General features: G+C 37.1%; 1 protein-coding gene across 2 annotated transcripts; it reads left to right on the forward strand.

Moving 5' to 3' along the window:
* The first annotated feature begins 12,262 nt into the window (after positions 1 to 12,262).
* LOC114460079 (uncharacterized) lies at positions 12,263 to 24,500 on the forward strand. Of its 2 annotated transcripts, XM_028442106.1 has the most exons (7): positions 12,263 to 12,346; positions 15,638 to 15,949; positions 18,295 to 18,576; positions 18,647 to 18,790; positions 19,004 to 19,029; positions 22,567 to 22,633; positions 23,862 to 24,500. In XM_028442106.1, exons 1-7 carry the CDS (start codon positions 12,301 to 12,303, stop codon positions 23,939 to 23,941), a joined length of 957 nt encoding a protein of 318 aa, XP_028297907.1. In that variant the 5' UTR covers positions 12,263 to 12,300; the 3' UTR covers positions 23,942 to 24,500. The 2 variants fall into 2 exon arrangements, with proteins under 2 accessions (XP_028297907.1, XP_028297908.1); XM_028442107.1 differs by lacking the exons at positions 22,567 to 22,633; positions 23,862 to 24,500 and adding an exon at positions 20,015 to 20,313.
* The last annotated feature ends 236 nt before the right edge of the window (positions 24,501 to 24,736 follow it).

Consider the following 24,736-nt stretch of genomic DNA (forward strand, 5'->3'; position numbering starts at 1 on the left):
GCATTATTATTTATAGTGAGCCAGTAATAATTAATAATTATGAGCTCATTTATAATCCATTTTACTTTGTCTATAATATCATTATCAAGCATTAATCTTTGTTAAAACCCTTATTGGTATTATTCATGTGTGTTTTTAAATCAACAAATCACTTCATCTGTTTTTTGTTTGGCACATGTTATTTTTATTTTTTTCACAATAAATGATACATTGTTACAAAGTGATTGTATCAGGTGTGTAACATAAAGTCACTTAATTGTTCCACACTTTTTCAACTAATGTTAAAATATTTGTTGGAAAAACAGATTGTGTCACTGAGGATGGATGCGGTGAAGATCCTCTTCTGCATCCACCTGATGAATCGGTTCATTCGACTCTTTTTCTTCTTTCGAGATTCCTCCACCTTCACTGCTGACTGCTCATGGAGGAACGTGGGCTCCTCAGGGAGTGACGTGGGCTCCACATGGAGGGACGTGGGCTCCTCATTTAGAGACTTGGGCTCCTCATGGAGGGTCGTGGGCTCTTCAGTGAGAGACTTGGGCTCCTCATGGAGGGACGTGGTCTCGTCAGGGAGTGACGTGGGCTCTTCAGTGAGAGACTTGGGCCCCTCAGGGAGGGACGTGGGCTCTTCAGTGAGAGACTTGGGCTCCACATGGAGGGACGTGGGCTCCTCATTTAGAGACGTGGTCTCGTCAGGGAGTGACGTGGGCTCTTCAGTGAGAGACTTGGGCCCCTCAGGGAGGGACGTGGGCTCTTCAGTGAGAGACTTGGGCTCCACATGGAGGGACGTGGGCTCCTCATTTAGAGACGTGGTCTCGTCAGGGAGTGACATGGGCATTTCAGTGAGAGACTTGGGCTCCTCATGGAGAGACGTGGGCTCCTCAGGGAGTGACGTGGGCTCCACATGGAGGGACGTGGGCTCCTCATTTAGAGACGTGGTCTCGTCAGGGAGTGACGTGGGCTCTTCAGTGAGAGACTTGGGCTCCTCATGGAGGGTCGTGGGCTCCTCAGGGAGGGACATGGTATCTTCTTGTTTCCCCCGAGGTTGAAACAAAGCCGTGATCTGTTCAGCTGTAACTTCAGCAACGTGGTGCATCAACAGTGGAGAAAATGAGTTCAGCATCTTCCTCCTGATGTCTTCGGGGTAGGCTTCATGAAGTGTCTTTATGATGGAGGTGATCATCTCATCCCTGGTTGAGCGGGACATGTTGACTTCATGTGTGGTGGAGCCTAGGGCAGCTAGAACACCATCTTCTACCCCTTTGGTGACTCAAACTGCCATCTTATCCAGCTTCATGGAAGCATGGTGAGGAACAACCTTGGTTTAGGCACCCACAAGCCCTGAAGCACCTTTGGAACCACGTCCAAAACCACGTCCCGGGGCTGCTGGAGATGTTCAGAGCAGGAGGTTTGCTGATGCCTCTCAGTGAGCGCCTCCCCAATGGCCTTTGCCTCTTTCATCATCTTTGCTGATCTATGAAATGAAATCATAAAGTTAGCTTCAAAACAGCCCAAAGCAGCAGGTGTTTAAAGTGCAAATGTCTGTCAAATATAACCAGAGGTGAAAGTAATGGATTACAAGTACTAATGTTACTGTACTTGAGTTGATTTTATGGGTACTTGTGCTTCTTTCAGTATATTTCTAAATCTGTAATTTTACATGTACTTCAGTACATTTTTCAAGAAATAAAGTCATTGGTTGCATTTTTAAACCCAATCATTACTGAGAAAATGATTATTATTTTTCATTTAAAATGATCAATGGACATTGTGAAACTATAAAAAATGAAATGACCAGACAACAATTAAATGCATTTGTACTTGTAATTGAGTAGGATATATCACTACTCTTTACACCTCTGTATGTAACTCACATAAAGTTTGGAGGCATGAGCTCTGGAGCGCTGATCAGCCTTTGAGCATCCAGCTGAATATCCCTCATCCTCATGCTGTCGTTGACCTCCCTCGCCATGCTGAGAAGCATCCTAACCTCATCATCATCATCGTTATCGTACTCCTGCAGCTGAAAGTCCAGCAGCTGCACCCTTAGACTGCGTTGGCTCATTACATGGAGGTGTCGAGCCATGTCTTCAGGAGTCACCTCAGACAGAAGTTGGTTCTCCTTCTGTAACCTCAGGAGTTCAGCCACCATAGCTACATGAACTTTGTAGGAGGGCATATGCCAACAGTTCTGAAAAATCTGTCTATAAACAGGAGTGTTGAACAGCACCCCGATGGGACGATAGGTGCCTTCTTGAAAAAGCTCCATCGATGCTCAGAAAAATACACTCAGAGAAGGAAATATACAGATAATAATGAACAAAAGTAAATGAGTCAAGGAAATGTCAAAGAAATAGTGATCAATGGAGAAAAGATGCTGAAGAACTGCTTATATTGGAACACGAGTGAACACTGTGAGCTCTATGAGAAGATGAAAGAGCTTTAGAACATGAAAGCAGGAGATAACTCTTTTTCTATTGGCTGGTGCAAGGAGTGATGTAAACAGAGTTGTCATGACAACAGAGTTCTGTGTCATGTTTGTTTACACATGTGTGTGTGTGTGTGTTGGGGGGGGGGTTCTTTGTTAATCCCTCATTGGTTATTATTAGCATTTGAGGAATAGGTTGAATGTTGTCCAATGTTTTATTTTATTTTAGACTATTTTATTCAATTTAAATTGGCTGAAAATGAAATATAAAACAGTCTCACGATGGCTCCTTACTTTGGTTTTAATTCACATATCAAACAAAGTAAAAACAAAATAAATACTAATAAATAAAAAAAAACTCATAATTAAACAAAAATGTTTGTCAAAAATAAAGTTTATACAATTAAAAGGTAGATATAATTGTAATGACATGGGTTATTATGGCCGCTATTTTTTAATTATTTATATGTCATATAAAGATGAGAACATGTATGAACATGTACAAAGTATGAGAACAGCATTAATGTCACCTGATTTCCTCTCAGGGATCAATGATTTACTGAATCTGATCAGGTTTAATGATTAAGTTCTGATCAACTTAGTTTAAATTAACCTAATTTAAATTATTTTCTGTGTAATGTGGAATTTGACATTGACTAGATGTTGCACTTTGTTACTTTTGTCCCCCATAGTCAGGGCGAAAGTAACACCATGCAATACACTGAAGTTAAAAAACAAAAGAAAACCAAACATTTTTTTAGGAAAACAACAAAACAATGAATTAAAAATAAATTTAAAAAAAAAATCAAGTGTAAACTTTGATTTTCATTAGTTAATTGTTTATTAATTCATTATTTTAACATGCATTTTACTGTAGCTCTGATGAGTATTTAGAATGTAACATTCTAATAGCGTTGCTCCAATGGACTTTTATTTTGTAAACCAGAAGTTCCCACTGAAACTGTTGTACTTGAGGTAACTTGCTGACTGTGAATGTTTACCTACAAGACACGGACAAAAGGTTGGAATAAAAAGAACTAAAAGACAACATGGACTGAGTTATTCTTAGTTAACCTGGCACAACAGTTCGAACACTGAGCAGGTGAAGATGATTAAAGCTGATCACATTTTCAGAGCGCCGCTGCGCTACACGAAAAATGGGCGGAGCTTCACAGGCACAGCAAAGTTAACGTGCACTGGAGGCTCTGTAGTTAGGAGTCAGTGATGATTTGCGTTGCTTTTTAGACAGTGTTTGTGGTGATTTAGGCAGAGTTTAATGCAGCCAGGACAGGAGGAGAGAGGGCGGTGCACCTAATAAGCGGTCCCCAGAAAAACTTCCCCATAAAAAACGTTCTTTGTCCCACGGTGACGGCGTTTCATGCCGATTTTGTCCATTTCCCCGTTGAACCGTTTTTATTGGTCGAATCCGTTAACGAGGATTTTATAGAGTCCGATACTAATTGCCACTTTTGTAGCTATCTGTACACAGCAAATCCAGCATGCCCAAATTAACACTGTCAGATTTGATTTCAACACTTTTAAAGTGTCTATATGGGTCCAGACCAGAGAGTGTTAATTTAACTCTTTTTGGAGAGTTGGTACCTTAACTCTAATTAAGTGTCAAATACTAAATCTGTCTGGAGTTATTAATTTAACACTAACTCAGTGTTAGAGTCTAAATATTAACTCTTCAAGAGTTTTTTTCTTTTAACTACATAAGAGTTATTTGTAAATAATACTAAAAAAGGTATACATTTTGTTTTTAACTTTTAGAAATTCATTGGGAAATAAACATTTAAGAGGCAATGATTTTCTGAAATACATTTATTTCAAAACATGCATCACAATTAGAAAACAATTTCTAAAACATGTAACAATGTGGAACAATGTACATGCTCTCACTTTCATTAGAATATTGCTTATCTGTCATATGTGAGCTGGTCAATGTAAATAACAGCATTTTCATTATTTTTTTTATTTCAATACATTATGCATGGAAGTGTTGATCAGGATAAGTCCACCCTCTGTGAAGAGTTGAGACTGAAAGCTGAATTTCTCCATAACTGAAAGAAATTAAGAGAATTGAAATGTCATAAACTATTAAAACCACCAATTCAAGTTGTTCACTCACACTCACTTAGTCTATACCAATTTAAATTGCACATAAATACAAACCTCTTGAAGAAACTGGAGGAAATGGAAGCATTCATCACTTTGTGGAACTTTAATGTACTTCTGCACTCCCCCATATTCCACCTTTGCATCTCCTGCGTGGAGATTAAACCAGAAGTAGTGTAAGCCCAATTATTTTACAAGAAGACAAATTGTAGATATTATTGTTCATCTTTAAAGGCAATTTCATACTCAAAAGTAAGTAAGTAAATAACATTTATTTAAATAGCGCTTTTCGCTGATAAAAATCACAAAGTGCTTTACAATAACAGAGAACAGAAGTTGTTTGTTAAAATTGTGCTCTCTTAATCAACGCACACAGACAATAGTTAGTGCAGAAATAAATACAAAACCTCAACCTTTTTTATTTTTATCTAAACCGTGTGCACAAAGATCTGAAGAGATCTAAATGTTAACGTAGAACCCAATCAGAACATCTGTCTTCAAGTCGTGGCATAACTGTATGTCAACCTTTCATGATCTGAAAATTGCTTTATGATTAAGTAGTCCCTCGCTGTTTCACAGATTTTTTACAGTGCAATTTTGGATGCATTTTTTTACAGTGTATGAACGCGCATTGTGTTCTGTGTCCTGATTGGCTAATGCTGCGTTCACCCACCAGCGACACATCCAACTCGCTGAGTTTCACTGTCAGCTGTAGTGAAAACCACCAGTGAAAAAAGCCGGTGTGATTAGCGGCTAATGCTATGCTAGCTCAGTGCTACAGAGAGAACTTTTACCTGCTACTACCACCTCCTCTCTGATTCTCTGATTTCGCCTATTGCAGGTTTTTTTTAGAACGTAACCCCCGCGATAAATGAGGAACTACTGTATTTAAGTTAGCCAAAAATGTGAATGTTCACCTGCACGGTTTTTTAAAACTATAGTTTTGCCCACAAACAATGAACTTCGGTGCTAAACCAGACTTATATGCCATATCACGAAGCAATGTGGCTAATGCTTATCACACAGGTTGGTCTCAGCCCAAAATAATAATGACAAATAAAAACAGATTAAAATGACTTACCAAGCGTGGCAAACACCTCAGTCATGTGGAAAGCAAATTGTTCTGAATGTTCGCTTCGGTCGCTTTGGTGAGAGCCTGTGATGCTGGGGGCGGAGTCAGTGAATTTACTCTTTTAGTGTTATAGACACTGTGGGAGTTTAGAGTTAAAAAATCAAGAGTTATTGTTTTCATTGTAACACCTCCAGATTTGATATAGAAACACTCTGTTTTAACACTGGATTTTAACTACTAATATTATACACCACAGAGTTACATAAAAATAATGTGACTCTATTAGAGTAAAATTAACTCTGCTTTTGTACAAAGTCTGCCAACACCAAACATTTAACACTTTTGAATTTGCTGTGTGGGGCATATTTTTTTGTATGGTGTATTTTTCTGTAACGGATGTTTTTTGGAGTCGTGTATTTGTGTATCTTAGTTTTTAGTCATCTTAAAAGTATTACAACAAATTTCTGTCCATAAATCGGTGTTCGTGGTGATTGAGAGTTCAGCTTCCCATTTAGCGATTGGTAAGTGATTAGAGTTAGTTTTAGAGAGTGCTCTGTATATTTTTGAGAGTTTTTTTGTTTTTGTTGAGATTTTTTTCATATATATAGCCAGTTATGGAGGTTGTAAGGTAATTGGATCTATTCTTGATTGTTTCTGTTACTTGTAAGTACTGTAAAAAATTACTTTTATTTATATTGAATGTTTAGTTTAAATTGTTATATGTCCTGAGCTTGTCATTTTCAAAGAGGTCTTGGAGATGAGTGATTCCACTTTCTTTCCATGTCTTCAGATAAAGGGGTGTTTTTCTTTTTCTAAAGTCAGGGTTGTGCCAGATTGGAGACAACATTCTAGTTTTTAATTGAACATTCGTAATGTCTAGGGCTTTCTACCACGCAGTCAGGGTGGAGGCAATCAGTGGGTTTTTAAAGCAGTTGTGATGTTTGAGAGTCGTATTGATAAAAGGGAGATCAGAGAGTTTAATATGTTTGCAGTCTAACTGTTCTATTTCTAGCCAGGTGTTGTGGTATTCTTTTGGTTTTAGTCATTCTGTTAAATATAAAATTTGCTAAGTTATAATGCATGAATTTAGGGGCTTCTAAACCACCCTCGCTTTTATTTTTTGAAAGACTTATTTTAGGTTTTTTATTCCTCACATAGAATTTTGTAATTGCAGAATCTAATCTTTGGAACCACTGCGTTGGTGGTTTCAGTGGGATCATAGAGGAGCAGTTTCTGATGAAGAAATGTGAATTTATAACGGTTCTAGTTCCTGGTTGAAAGTCTGAATGAATGAAACTCTGTTGTCTTTTTTCTAGCTAGTTTTCAGAGCAGTGTAAAAAGTCTGCGCTATTGTGCTTTCAGTTTCAGTCACTGCCCATCTTCTCATGGCCCCCAGCACAATTCCTCCTTCCTACTCCAGAGTCCACAAGATGGTCTTTCTGCTGCCTCACCCACCCTGTGGACAGTCATCTTACTCCCAGAGCTGTGAGTGTCTTCCACACAGACTGTGCCTTGAAACCCCTGCACCCAACCTCAACTAGGAATAGCCAGGCCTACAAACCCTTGTCCCTGCACTGCTCGACAAGGTCCTGGTAGTTAGAATCTTTCCTCTCTTATGCCTCCTCGCATCCCTCTTCCCACAGGATGGTCAGTTCTATCAGGATGATTTTTTTTACTCCTCTGAGCACAAGAACAAGTCAAGCCTCAGTGGTGTTTGTATAAACTGGGGTTTAGATAAGTCTCCTGCCGAGGTCCACTCTCATCTCCCATGATTGTGCTGCTTGGAGAAGGCCCTTCTTGATTTTCTTGGGAACTGGTGGTTTCTGTTGGTGATGGAATGGTGTCGTACACTGCATGGAGCAGGAATGAGATGCAAAACAGCTCCAGCCTCCAAAATCCCACAGCCATCCTGGGTCGACAGCGCTGCAAAGTTTGCTGCAAGAGAACTCCTAGGAAGTGTTTGTGTTTGTGATGTAGGCCTTGTGTCTGCAGCCACACAGGAACTGCTTCCTTCAGTTCCATTGATGCCATTAGGGCCAAAAACGCCTGTAATTAGTTTCCATAAAATGCCCTGTTTTTGGAGATGTTAATATTACAGGTGTTAAAGGGTTAAAACTCTGATTAAATTACAAGGGTGTGAAACACCATGAAGGTGGAGACAAATGCTTCCTTGTTGACATATGCTGCTATCCTCTTTTAAAGACATACAATCAATCAAAACTCCCGTATTGTTTCCTGTAGGTCAGAAAAAAAGAGGAGGAAGAGGAAGAAGAAGTGATGTCTTCAACAGTCAAAGAAGCAGTGAAGAAGATAGTGTGTGAGGAGAGGACAGAGGAATTTTACACCAGCTTTAACTGTACATGAAAAGAAGCTGTAGCAGTAACACGCCTCCACTGATGTGTGTGCATTTCATAAGTTCTTGTTACGCAGTGACTCTTCTTTTTGTGGCTCATTTTTTTACAGTTTGGTTTGGTGGATCAGCTTTTTTCAAAGTGTAACAATGTGGAAACATCAAAGCGATCAGCAGACGCCTCTGATGTAGACTGGCAGTTGTCAGTCGAAACATGTCAGGAGATCAAAGTGGATTTATTAAAGAACAGTTGCTTGAAAAAAAGAAACCATAACATAACATTATCATCAGAAGTTTGAAAAGAACATCAAGATCTTTTGTCGACTGTCAATGTTTATTTTCAGGGCTTTTTCTTTGTCTAATTACAACTTTATTCTAATAATATTAAATAGTTTTTTTCTCATTATAGAATAAGTTTACTTTTGGAATATTATGACTTAATGACTGTTAAAAATGTCTTATACTAATACAACTTTACTCTTAAAGTCTAAAAAACGATGCTCACACAGATGCTCTTTCTTCATTTCCGACCCAAGATAAGGTGTAAATATGTCTCAATGTACTTCCTATTTTCAGCTTCTTTTTTTCTCACTGACTTCCTCTTTTCTGTTTGTTCCATTGCTTTCGTCTCTGTAATTATCTCTGCAAACACCACAACTGAAGTCCTCAGTTTCTTTGCAGTTGTAGATTAAAATCTCACACAGCTCAGTTACAGTCAGTGTCTCAGGTACAACATGTTTAAGCAGAGGTGAAAGTAATGGATTACAAGTACTCACATTACTGTAATTGAGTAGCTTTTATGGGTACTTGTACTTTTTTGAGTATATTTCTAAATCAGTAATTGTACTTGTACTTAAGTACATTTAAAAGAAGTAAAGTAATTCATTACATTTCTACACCCAACCATTACTGAGTCAGTTATTTTTTTTGTTTTAAAATGATCAACAGACATTGTGAAACTACAAAAAATGAAATAATGAGACAATCAAATGCATCACAATATAACCGACTCATCAGATTAAATGTAATGCATCACATTATAGCCGACCAATCAGATTAAACGTAACGCACAACACCAAAACAGCATTGAATGGAGGTTATTTTCTCAGTTTTAGAGTTCATAAATGTATCTATACTTAGAGCCTGATAATTGAATTTAACTGAATTCATTGTTGTTTTATTAAAAAAATAACTGCACATTTGGACAAACTATTCTATGCAGAACTTAAATGAATGTAGTGTCATGTGCAGGTGTCGCTGCAGACCCAAATGCAGGAAAGGAGGTGGAGCTCAGGTGCATTAACCCAATAATTATAATCAAAAAATAATCAAAAACACTAAAAGGCAAACCAAGCACACAGAGCTGGGCTAAAACAAGAAGAATGTCCAAAAGCAGGGAAGAAACACTTGTTATAGAATCCAGGAATTACTAGCATGAAACCAAGCTCAGAAAACAAGTGAAAAACCATTGTAGAAAATGTCCCAGCACTGAGCTGAAGCTAAGCCTCCCCATTTATACACAGCAGTTAAGTGTGTGTGTGTGTGTGTGTGGCTTGCACACACGCACGCGCGTTAGCCGCGCACACCAGTGACTCACATTAGGCCCAATAAGTGAGACTTGAGAGCTTTGCCAATATATCAGTGTGAGCGTGGCTGCTCAGATGCCCCTCCCCCTTCTCCGGTCTAACCTATTTTCCTCTCTCACTTGTGTGTTTGCAGTCCGTGTCTGCTTGACTGTGTGTGCAGCGATTGGCTCTGGCCGCACACGTGACTCTCGAGGAGCTGTACAGTGAAATAGATATAGATGGTGCGCTAGAGCCCCCTCACACACTGAGGTCAAAAACTGAATAGGTTTCACTTCTGGGTGAACTTGAATGTGCCGTCAAGCTGAAATAAAATTAAAATAAACATTTGGAAATGACCAAATTACTCCAAATTTAAGGATGCTAAAACTTGGGGTATTTGGAAGCCATTCATGAAGTTTGACGTCCAACAAACACTGTGTTGGGGAGAAATTCACTCCACACACACACTCACGCAGACCTTCTTTGCTTTTATAGATAGATAGATAGATAGATAGATAGATAGATAGATAGATAGATAGATAGATAGATAGATAGATATGAGACAGAAGTGTAACTGTATTGTTGACAATGACAGCATCAGAGAAAAGTGCTTCTGTCTGCACTGCTGCTCACCTCAGACAGGTTCAGCCTGTCTAATGGAGCAAACTGTTGGTTTAGACTGGAAACCAACCAGAAAACATAATGTGACTACTTCTATCTCTCTATTTATGGGAAATTTATAATTATAATGAGACTCACTAATGAGTCCAGGTCAAACCACTGTGTTACAAATTTAACAAGATTTATCCGAAAATCTAAAGGAATTTTATTTTATTAAAACTTGAACTATTTATAACTTGTCCCAACATGGAAAAGTGTACTTCATGTTTAGTTAAAAACGTTGGTGTTTAGTATAAAAGTGTAATGTAATTTCCTGTGAAATGTTACAGAAGAGATCTTTTGAAAAAGCAATAATTCTAAAGTAAAAAAAGAAGGAGCAGCGTGAGGCAGCTAAGGGTAGTGGATCACTAACCAGCTGGGTTAAAAATAGCAAACATAAGAACAACAATACATAGTTTTTCAAGGTTGTTTTGAGATGAAGATACACTAAGGATTTATTCATTGTTTACATTGTATATCAGTGGATCAGAGAATGGAGAACAAACCACAAAGAAAAGGTCAGAGTAGAAGGCACTGGAAAAATACTTTAAAAAAATGTTAAAAATGAAGAAGTATAGTTGTAAATAGTTGTAAATATTTTGAGTAAAGAAGACCACGAAGGAAAAAGAATAGAAAAGGCAGGAAAACAAGAGAAGAGGGAAAAAATAAACTGTATACAGGTGATGAAACACATAAAGTTGGATCATAAATTGAGGTGATCAATAGAGGCTGATTAGGAATGTTAATATATCTTTATTAGGGCAAAACATGTATTTAATCTCCACTGTTCTTATTTTATGTCTGCAGTTCCATGTTCCAGTTTGCTGCTAGTGTTAAGAATGTACTACTGTAAGTCTGGCAAAGCATTTGGTATTAATGGTTTATTACAGTATATTAAAATACCAACAGTGTGCTCATGTACGTTTGTTTTTTCTTTCCTTGTCATGACCCTCCCCAGTCCACAATCTTTCCATCATCTCCTCAGCCCAGCAGTGCCAGTAAGATCTTAGCCATAGATAATATTAGAATCAAAGGAGCTCTCACTTCATTTTGAATGAAAACATTTTGTTTAAAATATGTGCGACACGTTGTTTGTTTTATATATTCTGTTCAAATAAAATATCTTTCATTTTTCATGCCTACTACTTTTGTTATATATATGAAACTGTCTAATACTGGCCAAGATTCCATGATGTGTACTGGTAATATGTGCCCTTTTTATTTGAGCACCAGCTCCTTTGGAGGTCTCTGCACGGGCCTGAACTAAGCTGTGTTTATCCAAAGGAACCTATGATCAACGTACAGTGCACTGTGTCTGTATTCTGACTGTTGTCAAAGCGTTGGATTAAAAGAAAGTTTTTTTTGCTGCATCTGGAAAAACATTTATTCCACAACAACATCTGTTTTCAGGCAGATCACACACAAAAGTAACATCTTCACTCAATGGCTGATCCTAAAGGTCACCAACCCCTGGTTTAGGTCCTCTTCTTCTCTCTCTCACATTAAATAAAGCATTAAACTGATTCTATGTAAATGTTGATGCTGTAACATGTTTCTCTCTCTGCAGTCTGTGTTTTCTCCTCTCTCTCCTCTTCCTCTCTTCATTCTGACTTTTTTTTTAATTAATTTTATTTCATAGAATTATTATATTGATTTATTTTTTTAACCAGATCTGTTTAAGGTTTTTATTGAAAACATTATTTTTTTTTTTTTTAATTATATTTTGGAAATGAAAACATTTTTTACTAGAATCATAAATGTAGTGAAATGAGTGTAGACTGTTGGAATAATGTGACTGTTCAATATTGTCAGTGTCTCTGCTGTGATGTTCTGTGTTCACTATAGTCGACTTTGTAATTTCCTTTTTTGGTGATAAAGTTGAACTATTTCATCCTGTTTGGCCTTGTGTGTGTAGCACATTATTTAAAGGAGACGTTTGTTTAGAATCACTGTATAACGTGTTTTTATATTTTTATATGCATAAACCCCACCCATTTAAACTCCTCTTCCTCTTTTTATGACATCACTGATATAAGATGATATTTTTGCTCAGTGCACTCACAGATCAGAGTGTGAGGAAACATTAGAAACATTGATCTACAGCAGAATGCTTCTCCTGCAGCTCACTCTGCTCTTTGTGCTCGTGCTTGGAGGTAAACTTCTTCTTCTGTTGATGTTGTTTTATCATTTAACAGAGTAGATGCTTTGGATTTCATTTGTTTTAATGAATTAGTGATAAAAAAAAAAACTAGACCTGTGTTAAAAACATATGGATGGTTAGAGAATATTGACAAAATACCATTTCATATCAAGTTTAAAGGCAAATTGTTATATTTATTTTAAAACAGAGCTCATTTTGAAAAAAAAAAAACTTAGTTTAAAGGGGACATATCATGCTAAATCCACTTTTTTAGCCCTTAAATGCATTTTGATGTATATTTAGATTGTTTAGAAGCACAGAAAAGTTCAAATTAGTCTCTTCAGGTGCTCCGTTGATATCTTTATATTCTGTTTTGGTCATATTTTTCAATCTGTTTCGATTTTTGATTCTCTATTACGTTTTTTGAACAATAACATCAGCAGAACTGCCAAATTAGGACATCGACTCCAGGCCCAACACTTCGAGCAATCCGCCATTTTTATTTCTCGCTTTTATTTTGTAGTCCAAGCTCCAGGATGCAGAAGTTACGAGAGGATAAGTCAAAATGTTTGGTTGTTGGATGTAGTAACCCACACGCTTCATTACAACGTCTCCCAGCATCAGAACCTTTTCAAAGTGCCTGGTTGAGTTTTATTTTTTATAGAAATGTACCCACATCTGTGGGTAAGGTCATTTTTGTGTGCGCGCAGCACTTCAAGGATGACTGCTTCAGCAACCTCTGCCAGTATAAAGAAGGATTTACTGAAAGACTTTGTCTGATTGAGGGTTCAATTCCTTCTATCTTTGGAGACGACGAACAGAGCACTTCGGTAAGCTGTAAATAACGCTAAAAAGTGTGATGATAAGACGTCCCTGTCATTGTTTTGTTAGCATTAGCAGTTGCACCGTCTTCATATGTTAGCGCTGTGTGCTCGTTTTAGATCCTTGATGATATGGCCTACGTGATTTAATTTAAGTCTAAAGTTTTCATTAGTCATTTCATTTTGCCGTTTTTGTCTCCGAAAAGACTGTATTAAAATGCATTTCGTGACGTTAGCTTGGCGCTAGCGTTAGCTCGGTGCTTGTGTTAGCTCACTTGTTAGGGTTCTGCAGGTTCATCATCTTCATTTACATCTCGCTCCGCCGGGTTCGACTCTGGCTCAAACATGTAAAGCTGGATGGACAAGTCTTCTGTTGTTGACATTGTGTAAATAACGTGTGAATAAACTTTTTCTGCGCCGCTACATAGCCATATCTCTTCTATCAAACTACAAAAATGGCCGAGCAGGGTGGAGTTGAACCTGGAGAGGGGGCGGGGTATGAAGTGTCTCATTTGCATTTAAAGAGACCCCACCAAAATGAGTCGCTCTTAGAAGCACATCAGAAAAGGGGTAGAAAAGGGGTGGAGCTATTATGATGAGAAATTCAGACCCAAGCATTGCCGTTCCGCTTTATATAGACCACAACTGTATGATTTATATGTAAAAAGGAAGGATTTAAAACCATGATATGTCCCCTTTAAAGTTAGTTTTATTTCAGTCAGATAATAATGAACCCAAAAAGCTGAAATACATCAGTTTTAAGTTAGAAAATTGAATCTACTCAAGTTGTGATTACTTTGATCAAATGAGTTTATTTCTTTGAACAAACTATAAAATGATTAGGAGAACACAATGAAGGAGTATGGACCTAATTTAGGGCCACAGAATGAAAATTATAAATTTATGTTAAGAAGGTTTTTTATTTGGAGCTTCCTCTTCTTCTTCTTTTAGTTCATGAAAAACTTTCAGTTTTTACATTTGTGGAAATCAAATGAAATATTTGTATTTTAAAAACTTACAAAGATAAATCTGAAGGTATTGTGTGTAAGAGGAAATATGATTTTAAAAATGATGAAAAAATTCTGGTCGCTGTAATCATATTTGAGTTGTAATTGTAAATGACTTTCTGAGGATAAATAATAATTGTAATTGGAAAAACTGCTTATGGTTGACTTTCTTTGTGTCTCTATGTTGTTCTGCCTGAACACCATGTGATAGTTGAACAGTGTGAGTTTAAAAAGCAGAGAAATGTGATGAAATCCGGCGCTGACTTTCTGGGCGTGCTCAGTGAGATCACCACAAAGAGGAACATCACAGATCTGAGGCTGAGGAAACATTTGAAAGAAATGTGATAGATCTGCACAGCTGTAATGCTCACCAAAAATGTCTTTCTCACCAGCAAAAGTAACGTTTCAGGCCTTAGCCCTTCATCAGACTTAGGAAACAGCTCTGACACACCTGCATATATACATGGGATGATTAGGTCACATGATCAGAGGGGGTCACATGATTCAATAAAAAACTATGAGACTTGTGAGATATATAGTATAGATGTTTTTCATAATCGATCACATTTATAATTGCAGAGACTGTAAAACAGGTGTGAATTGGCACATCTAAAAAAGCAGTGAACCAGTGCAACCATAACATAGTGCAAAAATACCAAATATATTATGAATTATATAAATAGAATTATAAATACATTTATAAATATCAGAATTATAGATATATTATAAATACATTATATGAATAGAATTATGAATACAATTAACAATACCAGAACCACAGATATACTTGTAAATCCCAGAAATGCAAATGTATTTACACATATGTACTTATACACATAACACATATATGTATTGATTTTTACAAAGTTTTTACAATAAATTGAAGAGTAGTGTGTTGTCATGGTTGTAAATGTTGTCAATTACGATTACAGTGGCCAGCAATTTTTCCAATTACAGAAAAAGTTATAAAATTTTTTTATCCTCAGAAAGTCAATTACAATTACGTTCTCAAAAACTAAATTCTAGTTACAAAGAATCAAAATGACTGAGCCTGAAATAAATAAGCTAATAAAAGTTAACCTTCCTCTTGTGTTAGCTTTCTGTTAGCATCTCTAATGATAACTGGTCCTAAATCAGCTGTAAAATACACTAAAAACAAATATCTATCATCTCATTTATTTCATATCTATTGGTTAACCATGTTACATAGAACTGTAACATGGTTCCCCAGTTTTGTGTTAAATTATAATTGATAATTTTTGTAGATTTTTCATGGCAATTACAATTACAAAGTCAATTATCTAAACTCAATTACAATTTAATTACGATTACAACAGCAATAGATTTTTAAAATTTAAATTACAATTATAGTTATGCCATAGTTATCATAAATTATCAATTACACAATTACAATTATAATTGACCCTGTTTTATTTTATAACTTTATAACGACTGCTCTGTGTTTCTTTGCTGCAGGCAGCAGTGACGACATCAACATCTATCACAGAGCTGGAGATGAGGTCATCATGTCCTGTAACAGTGTGGATTCATCTGAAACATCATGTTCTAGCATTAAATGGCTGTACTACAGATACATGTTTACTATTGATACCATTGTTAGTGATGGACAGATTAATGAAGATTCACCTCAAGCTGCTAAACTGAGTCTGGGCCGTAGATGTTCTTTGACCATCACAAACATCTCCTCTGAGGACGCAGGACATTACAGATGTTACTATGGGAACACATATGAACACTACACAAATGTGTATCTGAACATTTTAACACGTGAGTAACATGACATTATTGCAGCTGTTCATAAATTTACTACGACAATGAACAATGCAGAGAAAGTCACATTCAGACCCAAACAGATAAATATGATCTATGACTGAAGCTTTGAGGAATCACATGTAGAAACTCCACCAGTTCAACACACTCCAATGTAGGCTTTTTCCTCTACTTCCTAATCAATGATATCATAGGTTTTATTATTTTTGGTGTGGGCGTCTGAGACTTTTCTGTGTTACTATACCTCTTTTTTAAAATGGTAAAATGTGCTAAAGCTTGATATGAAACATATTGTTAACTACATATGTGTAGAACTGTACATAGAACTGTAACAAATGTTAAATTATAATTGATAATTTTATAGAACTTTCATGGTAATTAGGGAGGGTTTTTCCTCTATTTTCTCACTAATTCTTTAGTTGAACAGCTCTAGGACAGATGACAACAGTAGTTATTTTTTAAGTTTTAGTCACAAGTAAAGATTTAGCAGTCCTGTTTCTGTTTGTTCCTGAAACTAAGCCCTCACGCAGGTGGCGTAGCAGAAGAAATTATGTCCAGACATTTGAGAGTCCTACATTTTTCTTCTTGAGCTGCTGAGATGGGCCCAGAACAAAGAGTGAAGCTGGTGTAAGACGTGATTGGCCGATTTAATCACAAGGCATTCCAGCCCCGCCCTGTAGGCCATTTAAGAGGGGATGAGGGGAGATGGTGTCTCAATTATCATCAAAATGACCAAAATGTGTCTCTTTTGTCAACCTGCCATCCCTCCCTCAGCCTGGGCAAAGCAGTAGATGTTAAAGCTGCAGTATGTTGAATAGTGAGACACTCCCCTCTCCCCCTCCCTTTTCTCAGCGTCACGCTCCTGTATTTCTGAAGCTCATTTACAGCCAGGAGAAAGAGCAGAGATTCACTGTCTACTCTGAGCATATTGTAATCTAAAGTGTTCTAAGATGATTATAGATTTTTGACCAAATGATGCCAAAAAAAAAAACTTACATACTGCAGCTTTAAAGACCATCAGTTCTGGCCAGGGTTGGGGTCATTTCTAATTGTAATTGCGTAATTGATAATTAATTACAATTATGTCATAATTCTAATTGTAATTAAAAAAATGTTGCTGTTGTAATTGTAATTACATTGTAATTGAGTTCAGATAATTGACTTTGTATTTGCAATTGCAATGAAAATTCTATAAAAATTGTAAATTGTAATTTAACACAAAACTGGGGAACCATGTTACAGTTCTATGTACAGTTCTACACATATGTAGTTAACAATTATTAAAATATGTTTCATATCAAGCTTTTCCACATTTTACCATTAAAAAATATATAAATCTAAAGGTAAACTGACACATAAAAGTCTCAGACGCCCACACTAAAAATATTAAAACCTATATTTTCATTGATTATAAAACCTAACAAGGTAACCAATAGATATGAAATAAATGAGATGATAGATATTTGTTTTTAGTGTATTTTACAGCTGATTTAGGACCAGTTATCATTAGAGATGCTAACAGAAAGCTAACACAAGAGGAAGGTTAACTTTTATTAGCTTATTTATTTCAGGCTCAGTCATTTTGATTCTTTGTAATTGGAATTTAGTCATTGAGAACGTAATTGTAATTGACTTTCTGAGGATAATTGGAAAAATTGCTGGCCACTGTAATCGTAATTGACAACATTTACAACCATGACAACACACTACTCTCTAAATGTATTGTAAAAATCTATATATATGTGTTATGTGTATATGTACATATGTGTAAATACATTTGCATTTCTGGGATTTATAAGTATATCTGTGGTTCTGGTTTTGTTAAATGTATTCATAATTCTATTTATATAATATATTTATAATATATCTATAATTCTGATATTTATGAATGTATTTATAATTCTATTTATATAATTCATAATATATTTGTAATTCTGGTATTTGTATGTTGTGGTTGCACTGGTTCACTGCTTTTTTAGATGTGCCAATAACTGGTCCTAAACCAGTTATCATTAGAGATGCTAACAGGAAGCTAACACAAGAGGAAGGTTAACTTTTATTAACTTATTTATTACAGGCTCAGGAATTGTGATTAATTGTAATTGAACTTTAGTCATTGAGAACATAATTGTAATTGACTTTATGAGGATAAAAAATAAATGTAATTCCATTGTAATTGGAAAAATGCTTGACACTGTATTTGTAAATGAATTGTAATTGAACATGGGTAATTAAAAACTTACAGTAATTGTAACTGAAAAATGTAATTGACACCAACCCTGGTACTGACCACAAATATCACTGTTCATTTAATTCTTTGGATTCTTTCACATTTTCCTCAGTCTCAGCAAAACAAAGCACTGATCCAGTGGGAGGAGTCACACTGACGTGCTCTCTGTGGAGGTACAGAGACATCTATTGTGTAAAAGACAGCCTGAGATGGCTGGATGAGGAGAGAGATGAACTGAAGCAAGATGATGATGAAGTCTATTATAGTGGATGGATGAACTGTGTTTCTGATCTGATAATAACACATCAGATTAACCACAGCAGAAGATACACCTGCCAGTTTGTTATAAACAATGAAGTGAAGATTTCTGCTGACTACACACTTGTGTCTACAGGTAGGACGACCAATCAAATCTCACCTTTAACATGTAAACACTGTCTTTATATGTTCTTCATTGTTTTCAGCTCCAGTTGATTTAACGTCTGATTCGACTCCAAACAAGATCATCTTCATCCTCAACATTGCAAAGATTTGCCTGCTGATCATCCTGGTTGTTATTGTTACTACTGTTCAGATTAAATACAGGAGGAGGACTGGAGCAGCAGAAGGTGTGTATCTCTACAAAGATTTAGTTAAAAACCTATGACAACAGAACATAAAGGTCTGTGACTCAGAGAGGACAAACTATGAAAGGATAAACTCTTCTTTTCTGTTTGTTTGCTGCTGAGAATCATATCAACACTGTACGACTTTAGTTATAACATCAATAACCAGTTTTTGATTCAATTCCAATGACAGAAATGTCTTTTTTTTTGTTACAGATGCTCAAGATCAAGATTGTGTTCCTGTGAGTATATTTATAACCAACCAGCTTCTTACTAAACACACGTCAGCTCTCAGGAACTATTTAGGTTCTCAAATGTGGTCCAACAGCAGCAAAAGTAACCAGTGATTGTTTCCCAATACACAGAGTGGTTGATATGTGACTGCTCTAGGTTTAGACCTAAAGAAAAGAATCTGAATTATTAAACACAGGTGTTATGTACGTGGTTAGGAATATTAAAAGAGACAGCAGACTCGTGTATGAAAACATGAACTTTTTACTTTCTTCTTCTTCTCTGCTATACAGTCAGCAACACAGCATCATTCAACCACAGCGACCCCTGTGGTGTAGCAACTGAAGACACAACATATTTCCCCTTTGTTTAAGAATGTTACTGATAACTAGGAAATAATCAATACCTGAAATCAAATAAGACTGACTGTAAATTAGTGTTAACTTCAATCTTCATAATTGTTTTTTCACTGCAATCACTTGTTAATATTAACAACATTACTCAGTAGTACAAAATAATTATAAAGTAGCAACATAACCTTACAACTACAATTACAGTATCTCTTCCACTTGTAATTCACATCATGACAAAGTCATTTCACATTGTCTGGAATGTTTTTCCCTTTTTTTTTTTTACATCATTTTCTATTTCAATATTCCCCCCAAAGGCCATGAGAACAAATAATGTTTGTAATTGTTAAGCCAAGCAGGCTTATTTCTGAACCTCGTGGGTCTAGGCACGTTATCAAACAGTGGTGGTGCAAGTTCTGGCTCAGGGGCTGGGGCAGCAGTCATGGTTTTAATGATGTTCTTTGAGCTGTCTGGGACCAGAGAGAGATGAGATGCATTCCATGTACGACCATCCTACTTTCTTGGCTTCGCTTGCACAATGTGCACAGGAGATTGGGACTCAGCTGAAAGAGTCTGTACATGCATGATCACAGCTTCCATATTAACTGCTAAATCCATCCATATTTCCCTCTGTTTGCACCAACAGCTTCTCCCGTATTCTTGGGCTGCTGGCATGCTCAATGAGTTGGTCCTGGATCATCTCATCAGTATTCTCAGTAAACGCACACGTCACCGCCAGCTCTCGTAGCCGTCGACTAGTCGATGACATCACCAAGAGTCGAAGTCGGGCCGAGTGGCAGCCGAGTGCCGGTGTTGTGCCAAAATCCGTGACCCAAATAAATCTATGACAGCCGGTGGCAACAGTTCCAACCCCTGTGGCTTCTTGGCGAACATTTACTCCCCCTTAAACATGTTTGAAATTCTTCTCCAGCCTGCATTTACTTCACCCACCAGAGCGTCATGTTTAAGGGTGTGTAAATAGCTCCTTAACTCATTCAGTGCCAGCGATTTTCAAATTTTCTACCCCCTCAGTGCCAGACGTTTTTGAGCATTTTGACTGAATTCAAAGACCCACAGAATATTTTCTACTATGACTATCTGAAATCTGACACCAGATTCTGAAAGATTGAAGCCTCTACTGTCATGAAAAAAATAACCATTTGTTTCTGGCTCGTTCCGTTCTTTTGTAATCAGCCGTTGAATAGAGCAAGTTTTACACAAATCTTCAGTTTCAGAGCAAAAAGCTGAGAAAACAGCCTTTTTGTAAAAAAATCCTGTCAGTGACTTTAAAGCTATTTTTTTTTTTGCTTTAGTGACAACTCTAACATCTGAACATTGTTTCCTTATATAAAACATTAAAAAAAACACTGAGACCGGGCTTTTGATGGCAAAATTATTATTATTTTGCTGTCTATGTCAGAGTTGAATGGATTTCTTACTGTATTTTGGCGTTCCTCCAACGTTCCGTCCCGTCAGTCTGTACACAGACGTAACTTCCTCTTCCTCCCGACACGCAGCAATGACCCGTTTAGCCTGGTTAGTTGATGGTTTTATCTCACGATCACAACATTATCAATAATCTACTCAGGTCCACACATTCTGTGTTAGTATGTGGAGCTGTGAGCTGCTGGATACGTCACAATATCACTTTGTAGCGCCATATTCTCAATCGTTCCTTCTTCTCCCACCCAGCTAATCATAGCATCAGTGGCTAATCTCTCATCTCAAGGTGCACCGCTGCCATCGTCAGGGCATAGTTGGTCACTACAACATCCCACAGCTTAGATATTGATGAGGGACCTCCGCCAGGGTGTTTTCTAGTAATCCCCGTGAAAAAACGCAAATGACGAGTTTCTCGTCAATGGTGTTGAGCGTTCGGATTTGAAATGACGAGATATCTCGTCGGGGGCACTGAGTGAGTTAATAGCTACGGAGAGGTTTACTCAGTTGACGTAGCACTCTTCTTCTCTACTGCCGAGAAGCCACAGATTTTTACGGGTCACAGACTTTGGCACAACACCACCAGCCCCTGGGATACGGGACATGCTATAGAAGCTAAGTAAACCCAGGAACGGTGCTGCTTCGCCTACCATGAGTCTATGGTAACTGTTAAGCCCCAAGGCTTCCTCAAAGCCAGGCGTTTAGACTTTGTTTGGGCTGTTTTTAAAGTAGCTTCGGCTTCCTTCACCAAAGCCGGTGTTGTCAAACCTCTTTGGAGCTATTTACATTTTAATGTCCGCCGAGAAGCCACAGGGGTTGGAACTGTCGCCACCTCCAGTCACAGAATATTTTGGGTCACAGATTTTGGCACAACAGCAGTCTTACCCCACTAACAAAGCCTGCGTCCTGCTCTGCTGTTTTCCAAATCTGCTTTATACACAGACATGTTTCCACTACAGCTAACGTTAGCATGTATATTAGCCATAGTATCTGCCTACCAGCTGCAGTTTGAGCACAAACCAGGAAGGGGCGAGAATTGCTTGATTTTATACTAGGACCCTCATTTGCTGTGTTGTGCCGCCATCTTTGGCTAAAGTCAGGTACTGCGACAAGTCGACATCACGTAGACAGATTTGCGAGACAACACTAAAGTCGACTAGTTTGTTCAACCCCTACTATGCAGTCAGCTGCACAGCATCATTCAACCATAGCAACCCCTGTGGTGTAGCAACTGAAGACACAACAACATTGGAGAGTGGCGTGAGAGCTGTGTTTCAGATTTAGAAAGGATGTAAATTTGGGATGCATCATCTGTAGTGTTCCTTTGAATCAAGGGGTGTTTCTGCCTTTTTAACACTGAACACCCTCATCAAAGGTGACCAGCTACAGGGTGATCAAGCCTGAGCTTGCGTCCCATAACTGTTTCCCACTCTCTCCTATCTGCAGTTTTAGGCCACCTCACACACACTTGAAAAACACCAAGAATGTAATCAATGAACTCTTTATAATTCAGGGTCTTCCTAGATTTAACTTTAGAGTCTTTATCAAAACCAAGGTCATGAGTTTTGTGCTAAAGTTAAAAAGTGTATCATTAGTTGTATCTAGTTTGTGTGGACTGTCTCAGAAAGTAATTTCAGAAATGCTTTATAGCATTTGTTACTATTTTTACACATTTTACACAACTAAAGAGTTGTGATTGTGGATTGTTACTTGTTATCACTATAGTTTCTACTTCTGAAGTACTTTGTTTGCACTCAGGATGAGCAGGACAGCAGAGTGATCTATGATAATGTAGAGAATCACCAAGGCCCTGCCCAGCACCACGGTAAGTGACTCATATACGTCCCAGCATTCAAGGATCTGTAACCTACGCAATATTTGAGCTGTTGAACTGTTACACATTATAACAATAACACAGATACACAAAGAATTCTCCCAAAATATTGATGGGATAGGTTTATTGTAATCAGAATAAGTGTTTGTTTTCATACTTTTTTTAATAAATGGTATTGTGCTCTGCAGCACTGTGTGGTCTTACAAAGGTCTTATAGACATAATTTACAGGGGTCCTTTAACTCTATTAACAGCATCTGCCTTTATTGTCGCTTCTGTGGAAACATCCTTATCCTTAACCCTTGCAACACATCCTGGTATGTGTGCATTAAAATGACCGTAACTGTTAAAATTTGCTCTATTTGAAAAACTCCAAATGTTTCTATAAGCTAAGATGTTGTGCTTTATGGACAACCTACAAACATTACAGTAATCACGTTTCCTCCTTTGTAAAAACTCCGCGAAGAAGTCGCTTCGGCTTGCGGGTGGTGCTGGGGAAGGGGTGCTGCGCGTGCAAACATGGAGATACAAAAAAAGAGCAAATTATTTCATATTTGTAGCGAAAAATAGAATCTGGAAGACCTTCAAGGATGAGGAAACTTCCACAGGTGTTTATAGATGTGTTTGATGTCGAAGCCTGGGTCGACAGTGCTGCAAAGTTTGCTGCAAGAGAACTCCTGGGAAGTGTTTGTGTTAGTGATGTAGGCCTGTGTCTGCAGCCACACAGGAACTGCTTCCTTCAGTTCCATCAATGCCATTAGGGCCAAAAACACCTGTAATTAGTCTTTGCACAATTATAACCAGGAAAACATTATTATTTTTTTTTATTGTAAATAGGTTTATACTCTTCTGAATGTTTTTATTCCTACTAAAACAAAAAAAAAACTATTTTGTTTTTGTGTTTTTCTTAATTTCAAAATGGTATTACACTGTTGGAACAATAATAAATAGTGATAAATTGCCATATATTGGAGGTCTAAAGTGTAATGGAAAACACTTCATCATAGGACATTTTTATGACCATTTTATATGGACAAAATATGCAAGAAAACCCATGCAGAGATGTTAATATTACAGGTGTTAAAGGGTTAAAACTCTGATTAAATTACAAGGGTGTGAAACACCATGAAGGTGGAGACAAATGCTTCCTTGTTGACATATGCTGCTATCCTCTTTTAAAGACATACAATCAATCAAAACTCCTGTATTGTTTCCTGTAGGTCAGAAAAAAAGAGGAGGAAGAGGAAGAAGAAGTGATGTCTTCAACAGTCAAAGAAGCAGTGAAGAAGATAGTGTGTGAGGAGAGGACAGAGGAATTTTACACCAGCTTTAACTGTACATGAAAAGAAGCTGTAGCAGTAACACGCCTCCACTGATGTGTGTGCATTTCATAAGTTCTTGTTACGCAGTGACTCTTCTTTTTGTGGCTCATTTTTTTACAGTTTGGTTTGGTGGATCAGCTTTTTTCAAAGTGTAACAATGTGGAAACATCAAAGCGATCAGCAGACGCCTCTGATGTAGACTGGCAGTTGTCATTCGAAACCTGTCAGGAGATCAAAGTGGATTTATTAAAGAACAGTTGCTTGAATAAATGAAACCATAACATAACATTATCATCAGAAGTTTGAAAAGAACATCAAGATCTTTTGTCGACTGTCAATGTTTATTTTCAGGGCTTTTTCTTTGTCTAATTACAACTTTATTCTAATAATATTAAATAGTTTTTTCTCGTAATAGAATAAGTTTACTTTTGGAATATTATGACTTAATGACTGTTAAAAATGTCTTATACTAATACAACTTTACTCTTAAAGTCTATAAAAACGATGCTCACACAGATCTTCTTTCTTCATCTCTGACCCAAGATAAGCTGTAAATATGTCTAAATTACTTTCTATTATCAGCTTCTTTTTTTCTCACTGTCTTCTTCTTTTCTGTTTGTTCCTCCTAGAAAATTTCCACTTCACATTGTCTGCTTTCATCTCTGTAATTATCTCTGCAAAGAGTGAGAGTCACATTGTGAAAAAACAAAACAAAACAAAAAAAAAAAAACACCACAAATGAAGCCCTCAGTTTCTTTGCAGTTGTAGTTTAG

Source organism: Gouania willdenowi, unplaced genomic scaffold (assembly GCF_900634775.1).
Source record: "Gouania willdenowi unplaced genomic scaffold, fGouWil2.1 scaffold_396_arrow_ctg1, whole genome shotgun sequence".
In the NCBI taxonomy this organism is placed as follows: domain Eukaryota; kingdom Metazoa; phylum Chordata; class Actinopteri; order Blenniiformes; family Gobiesocidae; genus Gouania; species Gouania willdenowi.

Bases quoted from the DNA above. Each gene is read 5' to 3' on its own strand.
- LOC114460079 (XM_028442106.1), top strand. From the start codon at position 12,301: ATGCTTCTCCTGCAGCTCACTCTGCTCTTTGTGCTCGTGCTTGGAG. The intron at 12,347-15,637 runs GTAAACTTCTTC...TCTTTGCTGCAG, and splicing joins CTTTGTGCTCGTGCTTGGAG to GCAGCAGTGACGACATCAAC. The intron at 18,791-19,003 runs GTGTGTATCTCT...TTTTTGTTACAG, and splicing joins GAGGACTGGAGCAGCAGAAG to ATGCTCAAGATCAAGATTGT.